At 36.5% G+C, this 18,366-nt stretch overlaps 1 protein-coding gene across 6 annotated transcripts in view; it reads left to right on the top strand.

Annotated features, from left to right (window-relative positions):
* The window catches only part of NTNG1 (netrin G1), a 166,400-nt gene that overhangs the window by 101,208 nt on the left and 46,826 nt on the right, over positions 1 to 18,366 (top strand). For all 6 annotated transcript variants that reach the window (XM_068952239.1, XM_009669842.2, XM_068952237.1 and 3 more), the window contains exons 4-5: positions 5,329 to 5,501; positions 15,846 to 15,872. In XM_068952239.1, the coding sequence (XP_068808340.1) occupies positions 5,329 to 5,501; positions 15,846 to 15,872 (200 nt within the window). The remainder of the gene's footprint in view (positions 1 to 5,328; positions 5,502 to 15,845; positions 15,873 to 18,366) is intronic.

Raw genomic sequence — 18,366 nt, 5'->3', positions numbered from 1 at the left:
AGCTCCCACGATGACCAACCAAAAAAAGTCTGGGAAAACTCTCTCTGTCACCAGATTTAACCAGCAGACAATGCTTCCCTTCAGGTAGAAAGCTGTTTCAAGACCTGAATCTCCCCATGCGTAACCTAATTGCTCACAGAATTGTTGATATTTATAATTACGTAATTCTGAGCTTCTTTGTAAAGATGTAGCAAACCTTGACAATATACTTTATGTTGAGCATATACTGTATTTGAGAATTATGCTTTGCCCTTAATAACTGCTTTATTTTTACATGCTGCTTTACTCCTATAATTTTTTCTAGTGCAGTGAAACAGCTGCTCTTACATTTGCCATACCTTACCTGTATTCTCAAAGCTACTCTACTTATGCCAGCTCCCTCAGTCATCTCTTCCCAGTACACAGGCAAACCCACTTGATGTGCCAAGTAGCTGCCACCCACACAGTGCTACCCAGTAATTGCATTTATGGGCGTGTGTACGCAACACTTTGTGAAGCACTTTGAATTTTTTTTGATTTCAAAAAACTATATAGGCATAACATACCGTTATCACCTGGAACATATCTCAAACTTACTCAGTAAACAGGATGTAGAAGCAATTTTGCAAGTTCTCTTGCAGGTTTTCAGAACTTCTTCATTCTTATACATGGAGCCAAAGTGACCATATTCTTCTAATGGAAGAATCTGCTAAGCCCATACTAATTTGGCTATTCATGTACTTTGTACGTAAATCTAATTCAGCTTTTTGTTACTATCTCAGAGTTAAAGCAGCAATAGCCAGGAATGGCCTTTCAGAGCCAAGTGCTTAAATAAGTTACCAGTGGTACCTAGGCATTTTAATAGTAATGTATCATCATGGGTATTCACATAAGCTAACAAAATATTTCCTTTCCTCTGGAGCATAAAAGGAAGGTAATCTTCCTAAAGGGAAGAGGAGACAGACGAGAGACACTGATTGTGGACAATTAATCTTCCATAGGAAGCTCATGTGCACATGCCAACAGTGGTCTAATCGGAGACCCATCTGGCCACCAGATCAGTGGTGCTCAACTGATTCATAGTCAGTTTGAAATGCCTAAAGTCAGACTTCTGCTGCTTCATTTGGAAACTCTTCACAATCCAGTATATCTCATTGTAAGGATAATTTTCCTCATGCTCCACCTGGATGGTCTATTTTACTTAAATAACCTTCTTTCTATAACCTTAAATATTTCCTTTTTCCTTGCTATTTACCCCTCAAACACGAGTAGCTTTTTTTTTTAGTATACTCTAGTCATCTCTTAGCCCCAGTAGGCACATTTACCTCTTTCATTCTTCCAGAGAAGTTTGTCCCTCAAGCACAACAGATCTCTCTCTTATTTTTCTGCAAACTTTCTCAGATTTGTCCATACACGCTCTCTGATGAGGTCCCTGGGACAGATTGCCCAGTTCTGTGTGCAGCCTTCCTAGAGAGAAAACAGACACATACAAAATATTCTTTCTCTGTTTCAGTAAAAATGCCTCTCCATATGCAGCACAAAATTTGAAATTGGCTTGTTTTTCCCCAGGCACGGTGCACTCCAAACGTATGTTCAGTTTGTTTTCCACATTTTCTTTTTGTTCTCTTTCAGTTTTAGTGCTATCTGCATTTTACACTCATTCAGTGTTCAACTATGTCCTTGGTTTGCTGTGACAATCATGAATAATCTCTGAAATCTGTGGAGTGACATGAGCAAAAAATTGGTGCGAGTGAGAAGAGAATCAGTCTGTGGTTCAAGTCCCTGAATTTCTTACTATTTTTCTGTTTATGTTTCTGCTTGCTTACTCGTTATGTAGAGTTACTCGTACCAACAATATCTGCAGTTTAATCTCTGTAGATTTCAATAATCTACAGACTTTTTCACACTTGTATAACACTAATGATCATAAACCGAACCTAACTTTTGTTACTTACAAACCAAGATGCCAAGGGTAATGTTTTTTGCCACACATTGTCTGATCTTTTGTAGTTTGGATTTTTGAAAACATTCCTTTTTTCTGCTCACTTCAGCTCGCTCTGTGCCTTACTTCAACTCTACGTTTGACATTTTTAATATAAATGTATTTTATGCTTTGATATTTCATCTTTAAGTAGTCCAAACACAATAATCATGTCTTGTTCCTTACTTTCTTCTCTTTAGAAATTGTGCACAATTAAGTTTGAATTATTCTGATTTTTTTTTAAGATTACTAGCATTGGTAGCTCTTCTTTGCTCAGTTGTCTATGTTAGGTCATTTTGACTATCTATTCTCTGCCAGCAAAGCTTTTGGAAGAGTCTTATTTTTTCAGTGGTCAAATTTGTTATTCTTTCTTTCATTCACTTATAATAATATTCCCGGGCAGTTACTCCTGTCTCCTAATTTTGGGGATTGCTTTTTTCAGTTGATCTCAGTTAATAGGGCTTTAAAATTTGACCAAAGGCCCCACCTACTTCCAGAAAAGTGCCTGTTTGCTGTTTCTGTGACGACCTGCCCATATTTGGTACAAGCATAAACCTCCAAAATCCGTAGTTTTGTTTTGTCTGTTAGAGTTTGGTGGCTAAAATCCTGAAGACTCCTTCTGCAGAAACCCTTCCTGTCCCTGTACTACTGATGCATGGCCACGTCTGCTGCAGAACAGCTACCATGTCCTGATGCCACAACCCTGGGCTGAGAAGCGCTTTCTCTGCAGCAATCTGGCTCTAAGAAGCTCTAAAACTTGGCACCAGAACTGAGAACCATGTTATTCTGTGCTCTCCATGGTCTCTCACCTGGCCTGTGGGAAATAAGGAAAAGGAGGCAATCTATGAAAAGGTGGATTACAGTGGAGTTAGAGAACATGGGAAGTAAAAGGAAGTAAATAAGTATGATAATTTATGGAAATTTTGTGTGTGTGTGTGTACATACATACATATATGTAAATAATATATATCTCTTTCTCTAAATATACATGTATATGTATATATAAAGAGGCATGGGACAGGACCAGAGGGGAGCAGGAGGAGAGGGAGAAGGCTAGAATCCTAGGACTTTTAAACGTGCAAGCAAAATTGAGGAGGAGTCAGTTCTTCGGGAACATATGACAAGAATAGCCTCTAAGATGTGCAAACAGACTTTGCACAAGATCTTCAGACACAATTATTCTTTACTTGCAGGTGATTATTATAAGCACCTTATGCGCATTTGCACTAATTAGCAGATGGACCTACACACATTTTCCCCTGCTTCAGTTCCTTTGCCAGTCTGGCACACTCTTTCAGAGCCCAAGGAATTAGAGTTTTTTCCCAGAATTATCAGGCTTTTTCTTTGTGCCATTTTGCTGTCTGCTGCACTGATGATCCCTCCAATAGCTAGAAATCACCCCATGAACGAAAGCCAATCTCTTCCTCTCTCTTATGTAGTCTAGTGACTCCACAGTCTCTCCTACTTCCTCCTCCTCTGATTGCCTTTATTTTTTTGCCTTGTCATCTTTGTATAGATCTCCTGTTTGGGAATCTTCTATTCTTGTATTCTTGTGGACAGTAAAACAACCCAAAACTTTTCTTAATAACAGTGCCGTTTACCAAAATCTTCAGGCTGTACATGAATGGGTACATCTCATCCGCAGACATCCAGACAGACAGCTTTCATTCTGCAATGGCTAGTTTTTGAAAAGTCACTTTACATTCATATAGTCTCTAAGCACCAATATTTTGGAAATAACATAAAAATGAAGCACGTTTCCTTTTGTCTGGCATGTTTAATACTTTTTGGTAATTTCAATTTAAAAGGTGCTGATTCTGTTTTTCTTTAGAACAAGCAATGCTTAAATCACAACAGTTTTATCTGCCTCATTTCTAGCAGTGAACAGAACACTACACCATCATCTGTATTACAGTCTTGTGGATTTTCTCTAGCAGCCACTTAATGACAACTCCAAGTTTGTTTTACCCTGGGGATATATAAGTATGTGGCCAGTTGCTTCAGGTCATATTCCTTCTAAATGGAAGTCAGCTTGACAGCTGTTAATTTGCACTTGCTAAAAATCTTGGCCATTCCATGTCTTGTTGTGCTTTAATTATTGGTCACTGTATGGAACAGGTGACAAATACCCACATGAGAACCCTTTAAATCACTGGATGTGCAATCATTAAGAAAACAAACAACCAGGGTCATTAAATACTAGTTTTCTCTCCAGCCCCAAACAGAAATGGATTTTGCCCATTTCTGACATCTATTGGAAAGAGATGGAAAGAAATAACAATACCTTACTGTTTATGAAACTAGCTTTCCCATTCTGTAAGTGTCCTAGTTTCAGGGGAAGAGAAGAATTTAAAGAAAATGCAACTGTTCTAAGAACAGATGCAGAGTCTGATTTATCTAATGATTGTATCACAAAGTTTGATTAGGTGTTTTTTGCTAGGGAAATGTAAAACAAAACTCCTCTAAAATATTTCCTCTGACCTTCAGCTACTACAATTATATCAAAATAAAGTGAGCAAATAATTGTCCTTTCTGAACAAGACAGTGCTTACTGAACAAGATGGCTTTTGCAATTTTATATTCAGATATGATGTTGATAGCATATTTTTCTGTAAATAACATTTCTATTGGTATATGCTATGTACACTATCTTAGCCACAGAGAAGACAAAAAGCAAAAAAAAAAAATCAGCAAAAGGGTTTCCAAGTGCAGGCAGATCTTTTGCTTAAGCATTTTGTTTCAAAGTAATTGGATTTTTAGATGTTCTTTCCTATTAGCTTGTCACACAATGAAACTGTGTTTAAACACACAATGTTTAAAAATAATTTTAAACGGTCTTGAGGTTAGACCTATAAAACACCATTATACTGAACTTGTATTTCTTAAGATTCCCCTCTGCTGAAGTATGGCATTACAGAGGATATTTAACTGAAGTCTATTTTCTAGGACTAATTTTGACCTTAAGTTGGGCCTTATGTTCTTTAAGGACATAAGTAGAGATTTTGTTTTTATTCATGTAAGTAGTGAGTAACTCTGGAAGTTTTGCAAGATTATAGAGTTGCCTGTAGTGAAAATTGTGAATAACTTAGCTGATCTCAGTAGACGTGTATCAGTGGAGACAAGAGAAGATTCAGCACCTTGCAGTCCTGGTGAAATTATTGCTTTTAAGACTAGTGCTAGAGTTGAAGATATTACAAACTGCTATTTGATTGATGTGTTTCAAAACATGCTAAAATAGTTACACGCTTACAACACACTAAGATATAGAGTGATTGCCACAGAACATATTTTATTAAGACTTAGTCTAAACTCAAATTCAGCTCTAAATAATATCCTACTCTTTTTTTTTTTCCTTTTTTAAAAAATAGGTGTAAGTGCAACCTTCACGCTACTGGCTGTAAAGAAGAAAACAAAAGACTGCTTTGTGAATGTGAGCATAACACAACTGGCCCAGACTGTGGAAAATGCAAGAAAAATTACCAGGGCCGACCTTGGAGCCCTGGTTCTTATCTCCCCATACCTAAGGGCACTGCTAATATCTGTAAGTAGTTTTGTATAATAAGGATCATTTCATTATTAGAATTCTGCCCCGAATAGTGACTCTGAAGGAAGAGAAAAAATGCTAGCAAGTTTGTCATTTATTTATGACTCAAAGCATATAATTTGACTGAGTTAAAAGCATGTTAATTGTCAGTATGCATCTTCTGTGTTCTTATATGCTTGTAAAGAATTTGCATAAGAACTGCATGTTTGTATCTAGTCTAGACAAATCCCTGGACACTGCACAGCAAGGGCTAAGGAATAAGAAAAACAGCGCCCTTCACTTAAAAAGCACACGCAGAGGAGAGAAGCCAATGGGTACATCTGCAGTACTGCCCCAGCTATGGCTCCCTCAGCTCTCCATTCACATATTCTTATTGCTCTGGATTCAAAAAAATCTAACTTCGATTTTTGCGATGAGGTCCTTTCTCATATTTTCTCCGTTTAAGAAAATTAAAAAACCTCAGACTAAATCTTTTTGATGTTTAATAATTAGATCTAAAGGCTGGTAAGGGAAAGTTTGTGCGTGATCTTGACCTGCAGTCCAGATTCACATGCGATCTTGTTGATCTCCATAAATGTTTAAGAGGGAAAGTGAAGGCAAAATTCGACTTGTTATATCTGCCTATTTCCAACTAATACCCATTTAACCACATGCATACTTACTATTCCAGTACACTTTTGTATTAGCCACAGGAAGTTATTGACAGCTGCATTTACTGGTCCTGGCCAGGATAAGGTCCAAAAGAAAATGGTGCTGAAAGAGAGGACACAAAGACAAGTATAAGCATCAGTTCTTCCTTGCATGCATGTATGAAATATACAATGATTCAGATTCATCCTCAACTGAGTAAAATACTTAAATTCCTTTGAGGAAAGGAATAAAGAAGATGAGGATAAATCATCAAACCTTTTGACAGAACTTATTAACTTCTTTTTAAAAAGAGTTCAGAGCTTTGCCCTGATTAAAAGCAAAACATTCATTTTAGAATATTAAAATATAACAATTCACTGAAATATTATTTAGGAGAAACAGAACTATGGGCTGCAGGTGACTGGAAAGTTTAAAACCAGGAGCAATGTGGAATCCTTAGAATGTTATCTAAGACTTCAAAGCAGCAGCTGTGAGGAATCAAAACTCAAAAATGAATCTCACCGGAAGCAGGACCTTACCAAGTTAAACGCAAGAGTAATAGACCAAGTAACAAACCATAAAGTGTGGGAGCATGAAGTTATGATAAAATTCCTACTAAGCAGAAAAAAGGAACTTTCAAAAAGAGAGGGAAAAACATTTTGTAGGAGTATTCACAGAATCACACAGAATCAGAGAATGGTTGAGGTTGAAAGGGTGATCTTGAGATCATCTAGCCCAACCCGAAATTCACTTGTTATAAAAAAGTAACAGTATGGCTCACAGAATTATTACTTTAAAGCTAGGTTCAGAAAAAAAAATGGTGAGATTTACAAGCTTGGGTTTTATTTAGATATGTGCATACACACATACACGCACACACACATAATGCAGTTGCTACCTCAGCAGTCATCTAAATGGGGGACAAGCTTCATCTAAACATGAAAATAGGAATCTTTCTAAATGTAGTCTGCCATGTCAGTTACATAATTTTACATCAGTTGAGCATACACCAGAAGAAACAGTGGAATTAGCACATACACAAACACTACCTGAAGCTGATCAAAGAATTTTTAACGTTATTAAATTCCATGAAATACGCAGTTCCATCAAAATCAAAACCCCTTTCAAATAATAGGCAGTTGTTAATATTATTTCATTATTATTATTTTGATAGCGTCTTGAAAATGTAACCTTACTCATGCTGAACAAATTTCCATCTAGCCTCAAGTCCTGACTTCAGCAGGAATTTGCAGAAAATTTTAAGCAGGGTGAGTTTAGAGGGATGTCTTCTTTGCCTTCCTAGTTTCCAGCAATAAAGTGGCTTTCTGAGCTGGAACCTGCATCAGAACCATTGCAGTTACTAGCTGCTGAGTGGACAGAGACCCAAATTTCACAAGTATGATTTCAGTGACATCTTATGACAACACGTTTCACATTTTAATTACCTACTGAGTGAAAGGTATTTCCTTTTGTTTAGTTTAAATCCTTTTATTCAGTTAAGTCTGTACCTCCTTAGACTGGAAGAAACAGTGAAAAACACATCCCTGTGTACATGCTTTATACTACTTATGATTAGGTAGACTTGCCCTGTCCAATCCTCAATCTAGTTTCTATACAAAGAATCCTAATCTATTTAATCTCTTCATATATAGAGGTCATGCCACATCACTGATCATCCGTGTTGTTCTTGCTCTCTTCTAGTTCTACAATGTCATTTTTTAAGCTGGTAAAACTCAAACGACGTGATGTTCTAGACATGAGCACAACACGGGAGTTTTTTTACAATACCATAAAAATGTGTCTGCTTTATATTCTGTTGTTACAGGAATCAGCCCTAGAGTCCTTTTTAAAGACTGGTGTCATAATTACAGCATTTCTTCTGGCATCAAGGCTGACATAAGTGACAGGTTATACGTTACTGTTGTTAGTTCACAAATTTCACATTTGAGTTCTTTTAATATCTTTTTGGGGTGAATACCACCTTATGGTGATTTGTTACTGTTCATTATTATTTGTCTTCTATAGCAAACAATGATAGACATTCAGAAACTTCCACCGTTTCAATGTGATCATCTCTCTAACCTTCTTTGTTGTGACCATCAATGGAAAAATTTAATTTAGCATTTAGCACTCTTCTACCTTGATTGCCTAGCTACCCAGTCATCTCGCTGGGAGGCCGCTTTCTTCTGATGTGTTTGTTTTAATAAGGTTTTATGCTTGTTGCAAGTTGCTTCTCAAAATACTGTGGTTCATATTTAACTTGACAGATATTATGCTTTTTTTTCCCCCATCTTCCTCATTTGACATGATTTACACTTTTGAAGGATGTCTTTCTGAAATCTTTATTCTGCTGTTTTGGGTTGGAGTCTTTTTTGTGTTTTATATAGCTTGAATTGTATCATTTAAAAATGTTTTTGATTGGTGATATATGATTATTCTGGGTCTCTCATATACTTTATCTCTAAATTGTCTCCATACTGTCTGCATTAAATTTTTAGCTGTTCTTTTCAATTTCCATTTAACTAACTTCCTCATTTTTATCTGCTCTCTATCTTAAAGTTAAATATTACTGCAGTGAATTTGTTTGGCCTTTTTCTTCTCTACAAGTATGTTGACTTTCAGTCCAGAACTGGTTCTCGCTATTTCTTGAATCAAGTCCTATGTACTGTTCAGAACTAAATACGCTTCTCTTCTTGTGGGTTGTCTGATTGCTTGCTACAAGCAGCAAACATTTATGGTATGTTAAATTTTTTTCTTTTGTTACTCCTTGATTGATCCAGTATGTGTTGAAGCATACAAAATTTATCATTATCCCGTTATCGTGTAATCTCTCTGCACAGCCAATATAGTTTCACTTAACTTATTGTGTTTATATCACCATCCTAGTATGTAGTCAGTAATGTAGCCCTGGCTATATTACACTTTTCCTAGATAGGGATGAATTCTATAAACATTTTCTGGAACATGTTAATAGACTTAATTATCTGGTTTGTCTCTAAACTTCCCATGATATGTTACATTACTTCTATAGGGACAGTCTATTTTACCTGTACTGTAATACAGGTTACCTCCAGCAGCACCATATCCCTTTGATTCTCTTTCTCCCTCCAATTTTCAGTCATACTTCTTTATCTAAGACCAAAATATTTTTCATTTTAAATGGGTCTGAGGGTTTTCTGTTTTGTATGATTTTGTGTTTGAATAAAATACAGTTAAATCTAGATGTACAAATGAAGCAGAAAGTTTAGTTTTCACAAAGTAAAAAGATGACAATTTTTCTCAAGAATCTCTAAATTTTGGAAATTTACTCAAATTCAACAAGAAGCCTAATGTCAGTTTAAAAACCTTTCCAAACTGGAACTTATGTTCTTTCCACTGTTCTGTTTCTACCATTTTTACAGCAAATAAGAATTTGTTATACCTTTTCAAGCTATAGCTCATGAAGTTTAGGATCGTTCTAGATTGTTGTCTAATTACAGCCTAAGCCTTGATATTTTCTGTAAAAAAGCTATTTTCTCATTATCACTCAATGCGACTTTTTTTTCAGGAGAACATTTTTTCCCTTTATTGTGCTTGTGAAAGAGCACTGAGTATTTTGTTGTTTACTGATACTAACAGTATCTCTGCATTTGTCTACTGCATAACATTTATTTTATGTTTTCACTCTGTCTTATTGACTATTTTATGATTACATTTATTCCCCTGTGCTGCCACATGCTATGGATAGTTTGTTCTGCAATATGTTTTGACACTCAGAGTAATCTTATTGAATTCCTCTATGCTTGGTATTACAAAGATAGCTTTTCTCCTCAACAGTTATACATGTCTGACAGCACTAGCCCTTTTCTTCCTCCTATTGTTTAGATCATCTTTGGCACTTACATTCTTTGCTCCATCAAACGGAGTTGTCTAAGACTACACTAGGCTCCCATCCGTCAAAGCCTGCTCGCTTTTTGTCAGTCCCTCCACAACCAATAACCTGCATCAAAACTGCTTGACGCTCAGTAAAAACCGTCTCCCAGCTGTTAACATGACTTTCCTAATTCATAGCTCAACATGAAACAAAGGATTGACCAGGATACAGAGAATATATTTTTTCAGTGACTGGTTAGGCAAACTCTCATTCAGTTTACAAAATTTCTTGTGCAGTGGGTCTCTCTCTGATAGTACAGCCTCTGTCTCAGCAGCACTGCCTTAATCCTACCTGATTAGGGAAAAGACTTATGAGGCATCACTGCCACAGAAAGGATTTCTGGCAAAAAAAAAGCACTTGAAGTATTACACTGATTACCCTCATCTGTGTTTGTATTTTTCCCCATGAATATTTGATGACAAAGCTATCTTAAAGGACTGGTGTGAATGAAGTTGGCCAAGAGGTTGCGTGACAGCAGGCTTTCTATTCAGGAATCTAAGTACTATGTATCCCTCTAACTGAGAAGATCGTGCATCTTGCTGTCCCATCAAAGCATATTCATCCTGTAGAGAACATCCCATATTCTGAGGGTCCCATTTTATCAAAAAACTAGAAGGAGCTTTACTCAATGAATGGGGTAGAGGAAGTGGTCCCACATGATCTTGATTCAAAGGAATGGGACACTCCGGCTTGAGTGGTAAATGTTGCTCCTTGATGGTTTTGGTAACACCTTTCATGGAGGAAAAGGCAGGTATTTATGCAAATATATATTACGAAACAACAAAGCTTCCTAATGTCCTCACTTTATTAAATATTAATTTTGGCTCTTGAAGCTTACAGAAGATGTAAAGCCACAGGCAGAAATCACACAAAAGGTGTATGAGGCTGAGAAACTTGTTGGTGAGGGCAAAATTGTATTTGAGATAGGGGTATACGGGAAGACGAGAGTCAGGAAAACATGCAGCTGATAAACTGACTTCCCTCTTAGTAGGTATCCACTGCAATCATCAGTACAAGGATGCAGGTATATATCTCAAAATGATGCACCATAAGTAATATTTGCTATATTTTTTAAAATGTGGCTTGAAAAATTATTCTTCAGCACTGTATCCTCTTGTATGAGCCTGCTGAGTTGCTTGTGTCAGTTATGGTGGAATCTATTGTGGGGAAATCAACTGCTTCCATCCTTGCCACTGGTTGCAAACAAATCTGTTTACATAGTATACAATGAAGAAGTGTTGGGTTTTCGAAGTCCCCAGTGGAACTCAATGAATTAGGATTACTTGAAAAATCCTTTGATCTTACTAGGAGTCACCCAGTTTTCAGTACTGGGTTAGAATTGCTAAAACATCATGAGAAAAGGCCAAAGTTTTAAAAGGTGTTACCTAATCAAGCAGTGACAAATTATTTTCTATCTCCCATTTATTTGTGGTGATATTGCTTAGGAAAGCAGAGGGTACAAATGTCACTTAAAACGCTTCATTTCTGTGAATTAAAAAAAATTCAATCTTTACAAAGCAAGCAACTTCAGAATTTACAGTGGCAGGAATTTTATGGCTTTTGCAATGAAACACATGCTAAATTTCCTAAGATTTTTGTCTTTCTCTGTATGTGTGATTCTTTGCATGAATTTTTTTGCCTGAACATTGTTTGTCAACACTTGGAAGGTTTACTCCTATGATCATGACAATTGCTCACTTTGAAGGATTACAAGATGCTAGGAGGTTCTCCCAGCTTCTCAGAGTGCTAAATTACTCGAGAATTCAAAACTTCTAAAATTGATGATGAAGTTCTGATATTGCAGTCATACCTCAGTGGAGGATTTGCAAAGGGAAAAGAACTTGAGTGCAGGGCGTGCTGTCACACTGCCACACAGACACTCTAGCAAAAGATCAGATGTGGAATTAACAGCCCAGGTCTTGCTGTTTGCTGTGGAATTCAGCTCTATATTTTGTTTCTGTTTAAGAGTAAAACAGGTAGTGAGGAGCGCAATTACAAGGACGTCTCTTCTGTCAGAAAAGCGCTCTCTCAGTTATGATCAGCAATTAATAGGAGTCCAAACTTGTACTGCATTGTTTACTGTTATATATATACTTCATAGCAGGCATTCTCAGTTCTCAGTCTCTGGGCTGTATTCAGCTCACTTCCATAATTCATTGAGCCTTTCGTGACATTCTTTCCCTGAACATAAGCAAACTGCAAGCTAGGTGTATTGCTCTGATAGCAGCAAGTCCCTGTCCCTGGCTCCCTGGCATATGACAGGTGCACGTTCAACTTGCGATAGAGAAGAGGCAGAAAAGCCCCTGAGAAAGATGGCAGCCAAGATCAAGTTGCCAGATAATTCGTGCGCCCCATACATGCTCTCTGCCCAGGAAAACATGCAGCCTTGCTGCATTAAGTGCTGTGCTGGCAGACAGTGCACACGCAAATTGACTATTTGAGGCGATAAGAGGACAGCAGTGTATGACCCACCCTGATGCTACTGCAAGAAGCAGTGTGGCCCTTCTCACTGAAAAGGCTGACACTGTTCCTTTGTATTATGGGCTTCATACTGACATGATCCATAGGAAAAATCAAAAACTCACTTTCTTTGCTAGTATCTGATTTGGTGAAAAAATCTTGAGAGGTTTTTTTCTCCTTTCTCAATAGAGTCAGCTATATGGTAGCTAATAACTAAACCAAACCCATTTCTAGAAAAGAGGGAAATCAAAAAATTACAAGTCAGATGCAGAAGACCATTTGAAAGCAAAACACCAGATTTTTTTTCTCCCAAATAATACGTACGTATTTACATGCACTTACAGCAAACAGCTGTATACCAAAACACCACCCTCAAGTCAAGTCACAAATAGTCAGTAGTATTAGAGACTTACTTCTGGAATCTTTGCTATTTCTGTGGCAATAGGTACCTCTGAACTTACTTTGTATGTTTTAGTTACTGTTTTCTCTACAAAAAAACTGTCTCTGTTACAGTTTACGTCCTTCCCAGTGGTTTCAAAGGAAGAGAATTTAGACTAAACATTGTCTTTAGTTTAACAACTGATCATAGGTAAATGCAGTTAGTTGGGTTAACTTACTTTTTACATCTAGATGAAGAGCGAGAACTGTGCATTGAGGGAAGTAGTGGGCCTGATTCTTCACCTCTCTCTATAATTTATTTACATCATTTCACTGCTGTAAAGTGCTCACAAATCTCATTAGAAAGCCAACTGGAAACGATTCATTTTATATAACAGTTTCTCCATCAATTCCTACCCAGAGGGACTGCACTAGTGGGAGGACTCTACAACTCCTCTTCTGGGTTGCACAGCAACCTATTAGTTCTGCCAACAGTGGGTGCTACTGGAGCAGCCATAAAGTGAAGCCCTTACATTTACGCCCTTACAGAAAAAGGAAGGGTGAATCAAACCTCCTGTGCCTTATTACCTAAGCCCTTGCACTAGATACAGCTCCACTGAATTCAAGAACTAGCCTCAATATGTAACTCCAGATCTCACAAAATATCTCTTGCTAAGAATAATTTTCCCATCATATGTGCACTTCATTTTTTTACAGAGTATTAATAGATCCTGTTTTATGGCCCTACATAACCATCTCTTTTCTAGACAAACTTAGAGATGCCATTTTCACACTCTTTATAAAGTAGTGCATTATCAAGGTCAGTCATTACACACAGGGAAACCAGGTATTCAAAAATCAAGCTGGTTAAAGAAGATCACAGAAATTCTGCATGGAAATAGCAAAAGAGTTTTTCAAACAGAACGTGCAGACAATCTAGCAAGGTTAATGCAGAGCCCTTCAGGCAAGCTGCTGTCTTGTTTTCGTTATTCTCTTCCCAGGAAGCACTTATCACTATGAATTCATTAAGAATTTTGAAATACAGTAGAAAGAGGAGTGCAGGCTTGCAGGAAAACCTCTCTCTCTCTGCTACAGCTTGTTCTGGAGAGGCAGGAGAGGATATTTGAATGTGCATGTGGGAAAGAAGGAGAATTGAAGAAGCATGGGGAGGGGAGAATACCCAGAGGAAATACAAATACCATCTCACAGTGTGAGAATACAGCATCTGTATTTTATCCAATACCTGTGCACTTTCCATCAGTGTAAAAGGAAAATGAATCCTGCTAATTTAAAATAGCTACATGACTTGCAAAAATGTAAATAAGTTGCTATTGAAACTTTTGGAAAAATCATTTTAAAATTGATTGCTTTTTTGACATTTAAGGCAAGGGGGTAGAAATTTTCTTACAATAATCTCTTCCAACTGAAAACTACAGTAGCAGAATAAGAACTTTTTGTTATTTCTAGAAAGATGATAGCATTTTTCTATTATGATGATGTTTTATTTAGCTTTTAATATTTATTGCATGATTCTAAAATTTTGGAAAATACCTGTTAATCTCAGCAGAAATAAAAATAATTTATTTTACAAACAACATCTGAATATGGAACTCAGTTAATAGCAGGTGCTGTCTCCAGTGCAGTACTCAGCACTCTTTCAGACCATGGGTACCATATGGGATATAAAACCCATATAAGCTAGCTGGTTTTATATCTGCCCCAGGACTGATGTGGTGAAACACAAAAGAACAGCTTATGGTCCCTGTTCTGTATATGCAATTATTTCAGCATCGTCTTAGCCGTGACACAATTTAGAAATGCTCCTAACTTGACTCTACAGCCTTACTTACAGTGAATATCATTTATCCTCAGCTTGCTTAATTGCAGAATGAAGTCCATACCATCTCTGACTAAGACAGTACTTCAAGAAAGACTTTGAAAGAAGTATAGCAGATGTTTAATGGAGAAATAGACAGATTTCTGCAGTAAAATGCAAGCTCTCAAGAGTCAATAAAACTTACAAAAGGCAAACTGTATTTAACTGAGAAGATGCAAATATTCAGGTTTTAAATACTGATCTGCAATATGTGGCTCTAACCAAGGAGACTAGCAATAGTGTCATTAGTGATGCCATTTTATCTAAAGAAAATGACAGTTCAGGAAAGATTTCATGTCCATATTTCTCTGCCACACATCCTTCAGGGGTAGTCAAAACCAGAAGCTAAATGTGGGATTGCATCATGTAACATGGGATTGCTAATTTGACAGAGAAGCTTTAATCCTCAGGAGACCCACCCATTCCAGAAATCTCACCTGCCTCTGGAATGCTTTCCTTGTGTTAATTCAGTATAGGGCTTGAAATGAAAGCAAAAAAAAAAAAAAAAAATCAGTAAGAGGTTTAATCAACATGAATGACCTAATGCATTAAATCATTTTGCTCAATTACATTTCTTTTCCATATCTTAATTTAGATAACCACCAGGTAAAAGAGGAAAAAAAATAATAGCTGTATACAGTTAATGCAACAGAAGGTATCAGCTGATTTAACCAGCTGGCCAAAGCAGTTAGGAGTGCATCTATCCCTTGGTTAAATTATTTTCCGAGATCTGCATAATCATGCATGAGTGATATTTTTATCCAGAGCATTAAACCTAATGGCTGGTTAGTTCAAATACAAAACTGTTCCGAACAAATTCATGAAGTTCAGAGAGCTGGTGTAAGTCCCAGAAATACCCATCTGTCAATACATTTTAGTGGTCCCTGCAGTCTCATATTGAAGAAGCTAAAGGCTCTACATTTAGAAGGGTCTGGATATGTATTGACAATTGCTTAGTTTTAACTATTTATTGATATAACATTCTGAAAATTAGGAGAAAATTGTTTCCAGTTTCTTAGATTTAATACTTCAGTCAACTAAAGCAAACAGCTAACAACACATGTTTTGCTTTCTTTCTCTACAGGTATACCCAGTATTTCCAGTATTGGTAGTAAGTAATAAAAACAGTATTGTTTTGCATTGTCATTCAGCTTCTTGGATCTATTTTCCCAACATCCATTTCTGTTGTAGATAATGTTTCTCTGAAATATGCTTTACAGTGAAGGGGCTATGTATTGGCTTTCCTCTGTTACATTAAAATGTAACCATATTACATGATCAGAGAGAAGGTCTCTTATGACAGTACGTCTGCCTTCAAGCACAATTTCCTGATCTGTTTTGATCAGCAAATGAGAGCTGCATATTGTAAAATTCACTATTATACAGAGAATTTAGACACTGTTCTAAAGAAAATATTTGTTCAGTATATTTTCCCAAAAAAGTGCTTGCTAATAATGGATAAGTATAGAAACATTAGTTTTCATGCGCGCGCGTGTGTGTGTGTTTAAACATGTGTGTATGTGAGGGTATGTATATTCAAAGAACAAATGGAATAATTTATTAAAAATATTTTTCATTTTTCAGCTTAGTAAATGTAGCATATCTGTTGGAATCTGTTGGAAGTTCTGTGCAAAGCAGAACTATCACAATGATAAAATATCATAGTGGTAAAATATGATTTGCAATATCTGATATCCAGCTGAAAAGCTTCTTATAATTTGGATAAAACTGCCTTGCTTCTTATGATGCATGGTCAGGTGTGTCAATTTATAAATCAGCTCAGGTTACTTAAGCTTATGAATAGGCGCTGATTTGTAAACTCTAGACAGCAAGTTAAATGGCATCAAAACTAGCCTCCTTGTAAATGAGAGTAGTGTTACCAAATGAATGCCATGGCATCTGTTTTGCAGCTTTAAATAGTGAAACAGCATCAATGACAATAACTTGCAGATGAAAGCCTTCAATTGTAATAATGTAATTTTTCTGCTTTAGTATCTGCTTTGACATTTGCATGACTGCAAATGTGCAGGGATGTACTACTTTCAAAATCTTGTATTTACACATCTATTTTATAATCAAATGATGAACTAAACAAAAGACAGTAAAATACAGTTTATGCTATTGTTATCAGGAGTACTCCTGCCGTTGATAACAGAAATGGGATAAATGGGAAAATAGCTCTTTGGAGTTTCTTAGTGCTATAGTTTCTTAGTACTGTGTTGCATGGACTATATGGTTGTGTTTTCACTTTACACGCCATACAACCTTCGTCACCACATCCACCATTTCTGAGCATCAGCAGATGTTGGCCTTTGAAAACTTAATAGGGAAACTCAAGTATCTTTTAAACAATGGTGACCTGAAAGGATGCACTGTTGACCTCTTTGAATTTTACACTGGGGTGATTAGCACTATTTATCTATTAAAAATGGAGAAAAATCTGTTTAACATCCATAGGAAATACAAGAGTTACTGCAAGCCTATGCGTTACTTTAAATCTGCTTTAAATGTCTTGGAGTAATATGTGGTAGAATTCAACAAATTTATTTGCCTACATGGAAAGGATGAAGTACGAGTCTCTCTTCATGAGCACAAGTACATACTGACTATTCTGCTTGGCTTTTCAGTTGTTTTTTCTTAAAAATAGCTTGGGGAAAAAAAGCTTTACTTGCATAATGTTCTGAACATATTTTCTATAGGATAGGAATAGCAGAATTATCATTAAACAAGGATAGAACCCATAGATTGATGCTGGTCTCTAAAAGAATTTAGCAGAATTATAATTAATACATAAAAACAAACAAGGCGAATTAGTTGTGGCTGCTTTAATGGATTTTGCATGATTTCTTCTTTTGTCTATGCTAATACAATGTTTGTGTTCATATCAGTAGATTTTTTTCCCATCTGGGGACAGGAAGTTATTCTCAGGAGATGCAGTTTCGCTTTTATTTTGCCTGGCAGCAAACACTAATGTGGGGGTATTGGCTTTCGTGTGCTACAAGCTTTTCCTAGCGTATATGGGGGAGTGGAGGGAAGTGAACACTAAACTGCCAGCATATAAAGAAGATGCCACTTCAAACAGATGTTCATCTAACACTTTTAAAACAAAAACCGAGCATGCCCAAAGAAAAATAAAAATACACTTACCTGTGTGCACATGTATCATTCTGTTTGGTTTTTTGTTTGTTTTGGGTTTTGGGGTTTTTTTTTTAACCTCAGAGGATCTTGTATTAAAGCAGCACATCATAAAATCTGAACACAAAGAAAGAGTGGTCATTAAGTAAACATCCTTTCTGATCATCTAGAAAAATAATTACATCAGAGCTTTCCCATTAAGGTCATTTGTACCTGCTGTTGTCTATCAGTTGAATAATAGGTTCTCTGATCATTTCCAGCATTCTTGATTCCAATGCTGGTCCTTTCAGCATTTTTCAGCCATGTCTGGAAAAATACTGGTGAGAGTGTTAGCAATTAATGAGTCCCAAAACCATTTCATAATTTTTCAGCTTTTATGATCAGCAATGTCTACATACAGTATGTAAATATTCTGCAAACTACATTAGCTTACTTGCTATAAATAATCACTGTACAATTTTATGTAGGCC

This window comes from Struthio camelus, chromosome 8 (assembly GCF_040807025.1).
Source record: "Struthio camelus isolate bStrCam1 chromosome 8, bStrCam1.hap1, whole genome shotgun sequence".
Classification (NCBI taxonomy): domain Eukaryota; kingdom Metazoa; phylum Chordata; class Aves; order Struthioniformes; family Struthionidae; genus Struthio; species Struthio camelus.
The sequence above is the reverse complement of the archived record's forward strand: the minus strand, read 5'-3'. Positions and strand labels throughout refer to the sequence as shown.